This window comes from Coregonus clupeaformis, chromosome 23 (assembly GCF_020615455.1).
Source record: "Coregonus clupeaformis isolate EN_2021a chromosome 23, ASM2061545v1, whole genome shotgun sequence".
Classification (NCBI taxonomy): domain Eukaryota; kingdom Metazoa; phylum Chordata; class Actinopteri; order Salmoniformes; family Salmonidae; genus Coregonus; species Coregonus clupeaformis.
This window is the reverse complement of record NC_059214.1, coordinates 36,553,230-36,559,229: the sequence shown is the minus strand read 5'-3', so window position 1 is coordinate 36,559,229 and position 6,000 is coordinate 36,553,230. Positions and strand designations below refer to the sequence as shown.

Genomic DNA, 6,000 nt, shown 5'->3' with positions numbered 1-6,000 from the left:
AATTACACTTGGCCTAAGTTTTACTTAACATTTATGATCTAGATAGCAGGATAGTAATGGTGTTTACCTAGTCAGCTATAGAAACGTGTTTGTGAAAGTTATTTAATGTGAATTTGATGCAAACTAGCTTGCTATCCTCAATTAATGATATTCAATGGGGGCTAACCAAGATAGTTACTAGCTATAGATAATCACTAGCTAGGCAAAATGCATAGATAGTTTGTAAATACATTTTATTTGAGGGGGATAAAGTAGCTAGCTAACATTAGTTATAGCCAGGCTGACTTGGAGTCACATTAGATATGTCACATTTAGCTTGTTAGCGATCTAACGATCTCACTACCACTAGATATCTAGTTAAAATTGATCCACGTGGATTCTAGTTAGATAGCTTATTTTAGCTAGAACGTTGATTTCACGTGGACTCTGACATTAGATTATCTAATTATTTTTTTGAATTTTTTTTTTTGATAGCCAGCTAGCTAACTTAGTCCCACCAGGTCCAGTTAGAGAGTGCTCATGTCACAGCATGAATCTAAAATGTTAATAACTTCGACCGGAAGCCTGGCCCCTTGCCCTGGCCCCTTTTAGAATACCTTGAAAACAAAGGTCTGACAACTTGGACTCAGTCTCCAGTTGTTATTATACATCGGTATCCCCAACCCACCACCCAACCTCTCCCCGTTTTTCAACTGGTCGTTCAGTACAGCACAGTTTCCATTCAATTGAACGTTTCAGAAAGTAAAAAAAGTACTAATCGCAGCCCTGGGTCAATGGAGTGTTGCCAATTTAGCAACTTTGTTGCTATATTTAGTGAGTTTCAGACCCTTCCAGTGACTTATCGGTAGAAGACTGCCTTTGGGGAAGTTTGACATCAAGGGTTTCTATGGTTTTGATAGCATTTAGCCATGGGCGGATTGGCCGTCTGGCAATTATTTTATTAAGTTCTGCTTTTCTGATGTATCAAATACTTATGTCATGCAATAAAATGCAAATTAATTACTTAAAAATCATACAATGTGATTTTCTGGATTTTTGTTTTAGATTCCGTCTCTCACAGTTGAAGTGTACCTATGATAAAAATTACAGACCTCTACATGTTTTGTAAGTAGGAAAACCTGCAAAATCGGCAGTGTATCAAATACTTGTTCTCCCCACTGTACACAGTACCAGTTAAAAGTTTGGACACACCTACTCGTTACAGGGTTATTCTTTATTTTTACAATTTTCTACATTGTAGAATATTAGTGAAGACATCAAAACTATTAAATAACACATATGGAATCATGTAGTAACCAAAACAGTGTTAAACAAATCAAAATATATTTTATATTTGAGATTCTTCAAAGTAGCCATCCTTTTGACTGGTACTGTATATTATTTAACTATTAATGAAAAAATGCTCCAGTCTGAACTTAAACGAATTAAAACAGGTAGAAAGTGTGTAGAGGCCTCGCGAGTGGCGCAGCGGCAGTGCTTGAGGCTTGAGGATCCCAGGCTGTGTCGCAGCCGGCCGCGAGCGGGAGACCCATGAGGTGGCGCACAATTGGCCCAGTGTCGTCCGGGTTAGGGGAGGGTTTCGCCGGCCGGGATGTCCTTGTCCCGACTCCTGTGGCGGGCCGGGCACATGCAGGCTGACTTCGGTCGCCAGTTGTACGGTGTTTGTGTTTCCTCCGACACATTGGTGCAGCTGGCTTCCGCGTGGCTCTCGACCTTCGCCTCTCCCGAGTCCGTACGGAAGTTGCAGCGATGGGACAAGACCAATTGGATATCATGAAAAAGGGGTAACAAAAATAAATGAATAAGAAAGTGTGTAGAAATGATAATGAACTTACATTTTTTTTATAATTTAATCTCTGAACACGTTTTCAATCACAGTATTTTCAATATAGAGCTATTAGCAGCACTATTTTGTTTGATTTTGTAGTCTCAAGACAGTGAGTTTATTAACATTCTTCATCATGAATATGGGCAACGTTTAATAATTGACAATGAAGGAGGTGGGAATGTTGTTCCCTTGTCATGTAATTGCTACATTTAATATCAATATAGCATTAAAATCGTTTTCCAGATTGTATTTTGCCGATCCTTTGGGTCACAACTGAGACAACCTGGTTAAATGTGGGTCCCGAGGCAAAACCAGTTGAGAACCACTGATGTAGCTTATTATATATATATATATAATTCTAACCAATGGGCCAAATCAATAGAATTTAATCAACAAAAGATACGAGTTTCACCAATGGAATGCGCATCTCTCTAAGGTTACAACTGTTGCTAAAGATCAGTGCCTCCACCACAGTACTTAGATTTGTAATGATAATAACATGACAATACCATTTATTTGATCTTGGGCATGATTTCCATTAATATATATTTTGTTCATGACAAGTAAACAGATAATTGAGGAAGGAAGGCCATTACATTTTTAGGATTTCGACACATATTAGTGAAGATACATGATAGAAGCATGTTCACATCTCTTTGATTCTCATTACCTGATGAAATAACAAGAGACAAACCCTGTTCAATTTAACAGTCCAAAGTCGCAACAAAGTCACTTCATAAGTTATCCTTCATAAGGTATAAAAGTGATTTGATAAACTGAGAACAGTACCAAAGAGAAATTATACAATTAAAATAAAGTAAAGTGATTACAGGTTGATTCATATATTAAATGTTTCCATTATTATTAAAACATAGATCAATTTATTAATTTCTATCTAGCGTGAATATTTATCTTCTTCCTTCACAGTGTGTGTCTTCAGACAGACAGACATGTAGACAGACACATTGTGAACAAGATGGCCGCCAAAGCTACGTTTCTGAGGCCGCGATGGATTCGAGGCTGATGCTGTCTGCTTCGGAATCTTCTTCGCTGTGGATTGGGATGGTCTCGATGCCAATCTTCCCCATGGCAAAGTTGATGAAGACCTGGAGGGGAATGAATAATTCTACAGGATCAGTGACTGGGTTGGTTGTTCAGATTGCTTTACATACTTTTCACAGAGGGTTCTACATGGATCCCAAAATGGTTCTACCTGGATCCAAAAAAAGTTTTACTTGGAACCAAAAAGGGTTATCTTATGGGGACAACCAAAGAACCCTTTTGGAACCCTTTTTTTCTAAGAGTGTAGGTAGTAGGTTCATACCCTCTGTCAGTTACTCTGAATAGGATTCAAAACCTATTTTTGCAACTTGATTTCTGAAGTGTGAAGACATACTGTAATTGCCCTTTAAGTCTGTTAGGTCTCTCTCTCCCTCCGACAGACTCCCCCCGTCTCTCTTTCTTTCTCTCTTATTCTCACATCCCATCGCTCACTCTCTCCATCTGCCTTTCTCTCCGTGTTCCTCTCTCTCCCTTCCACCCTCCACCATCCTTCCCTCCATCTCTCGCCCTCCACCCCCTCCCTCTTTCACATCATCCCCTCTCGCTCTCACCTCATCCAGGGTAGTCTGGCTGACAGAGAAGTGCTTGATCTGCAGAGCGGCCTTGTTAGACTCCAGTTGGTCAAAGATGTCCGCCACACCTCCAGGTGCTACAGGCACATGATACTCCACCATGGAAGAGTGCTGGTCCTGGGAGGAGGAGACATGAGGGCACATCTCAATCAATCAGGTGCCACATGTCAAACTGCGCTGTTCTACAGTACAAAGGCAAAACGCATGAACTACGTTTATTTTTTACTTCTAAATCTGACTTCAAAGTATTTTTCTATCTAGACAGACAGCCATTTCTAATCAACTGGCTTGTTCTTGTGTCAGGAAACTAAATACCACATTTAATCAGGTAATATACCTGGCCGTTACAACAGATGAAAGATTTTTGACCAAATTATTTTTTGACCAAAACTGTTTTTAACCGTTATAGTGCAGTGTGTGTGAATGTGCTTTGTGGGAATTTTATAGGAATGTATTTTATACTGGTACAAATCCAATTTCCCCTCTGGGGATCAATACAGTTTATTCATTCATTCAGTCCCCCACACCAGACTGTCCCAGGTATCTTACCTTGAGGTACGTGCTGGGGAAGTGGTGCTGCATGAAGTTGGTGATGACCTCCACGTCACAGGAAGACACAGCCAGGTACATCTTCACCGTGAAGCCGCTGCCAAACCTGAGAGAAACACACATCATCACGAAGGAATGTTTACTTTTTTATTACCAATCAGAGTTCATGTCTGTTGGAAGGGGGGATATTAGGCAGTATGGAACCGGTGTGAGGGCCTTCTATGCCTTCAGAGAAGGCCTAAGGATTTATACAATAATTGTTGTAGTTTTAAAATATACATTTACTTTTAATTTAATATTTTCTATAATATTCTAATTATATTCTTATTTTCAATGATATTCTGATTTGATCTCTTCAGTTTGTGTTGGAAAGGAAAGGGTTAACACTGAAGAGAAAAATATATCCAATCAGAATATTTATTTGGTGGTCTCTCCAGACATAAATCTATCTAGCTAAGTCAGCCATTGGCTAGGCCCTCAGAAGCCTGCCATACAACTGTATTAGGGCAGAATTTTGTAGTGAGTGGAATCAACTAATCACATACTGAAACGTATGGAAACTTCCGCCTTCTCGAAGGCCAACAATAGCGAGCAGTAGTTTTCCCACAGTCTAGCTAGCAAGCTTTTGTTGTAGGCTAGTGTGCAGCGGCTGCAGCAGGTGTTATCGAAGAGGATGTTGTTGCTAATTTGTTAGCTTCGCCCTTTTCAAGATTAACTTTCAACAAGAAGTTAGACGTCCTCCAGCGATGTTTTAACTTTTACTGTTGAAAATCTATTTCCCAATTATAAATACAGTAAAGTACATACACTAAAGGGTATTTTTGTTTCGTTTTGAACAAAAGTGTTTTTTTTACACAACTGCAAACTTCAAGGAGTAGAGTATTCAAGGAGTTAGTCTGATGAGAATCTGATGTCAAAAAACTGTCTGAGCCTGTTGGTATGAGCCATGCTCCGATACCGTCTGCCCGACGGTAAGAGAGTGAACAGCTCGTGGCTGGGGTGTGTGGTGTCCTTGATGATTCTTTAAGATAACTGGTTACTTTGTGTGCTGAACGTGAAAAATATGTTTGCAATGGGAAATAAGAGTTGTACATTTCGATTGGGAAATGCTTAGCATAATGGTTGGGTTTTTGTATTCTTATGATTGGGACCTACTGGCTTATTATATCAGAGTGAATGTACTGCTTATTCTTTAACATCATGCTGTGTGTGACTGCTGTCTTTCTATAAGCCTAGCTATGTCTTTTACAAAAAGCATCACAAGCCTGTCACACTCACATCCTTTGATGTGTCACTGTTGTCGCTTTTGGTGATAGTGTGATAGTGATGGCGTTAGGCTACCACAGGTTGTGTAAGCAGTTTGGTTGTTGTTGCTGGTAGCATTATCCGTGCGGGTGCTGTCTCTGTGTGAGTGGCAGCCCGAAGCGTGGCTCAGCCTCAGACCTGTTTGATTCAGTTGGGCGCATTAAGTGATGCTATGTTTCTGTTATTCTTTTTGATTTTTGAGTTTGGTACAATGTGTTGGAAGATTTTTTACCCCCACCGAAGGCCTAGGTCCAATAGTCATGGTTCACCACTGATATTAGGCTACAAACTATATTTACATTTTAGTCATTTAGCAGACGCTCTTATCCAGAGCGACTTACAGTTAGTGAGTGCATACATTATTTTTTGTATTTTTCATACTGGCCCCCCGTGGGGATCAAACCCACAACCCTGGCATTGCAATTGTGCGCCGCCCCATGGGTCTACAGCCTAGCATACAGTTAGCCTGGTCCCAGATCTGTGTTTAGTTATCATTGTGCTGTAGTTGGCTATACAACACAAACAGATCAAGCTAGCCTAGAGTACAGGAAACAAACGTCAGATCAGTCAGAGAACAATAGGAATAGCCTGGTCCTAGATCTGTTTGTACTGTCTTGCCAACTCCTATGGCCGTTTTTATGCCAAACAATGACCATATGAGTTGGCAAGGCAGCACAAACAGAT

At 40.2% G+C, this 6,000-nt stretch overlaps 1 protein-coding gene across 2 annotated transcripts in view; it reads right to left on the bottom strand.

The window, feature by feature from the left end:
* Nucleotides 1-2,012: 2,012 nt before the first annotated feature.
* The window catches only part of abca12 (ATP-binding cassette, sub-family A (ABC1), member 12), a 69,824-nt gene continuing 65,836 nt past the window's right edge, over nt 2,013-6,000 (bottom strand). For both annotated transcript variants that reach the window (XM_041844712.2, XM_041844713.2), the window contains exons 56-58: nt 4,012-4,117; nt 3,442-3,579; nt 2,013-2,934 (exon numbers count right to left, since the gene is read on the bottom strand). In XM_041844712.2, the coding sequence (XP_041700646.2) occupies nt 2,818-2,934; nt 3,442-3,579; nt 4,012-4,117 (361 nt within the window). In that variant the 3' untranslated portion in view covers nt 2,013-2,817. The remainder of the gene's footprint in view (nt 2,935-3,441; nt 3,580-4,011; nt 4,118-6,000) is intronic.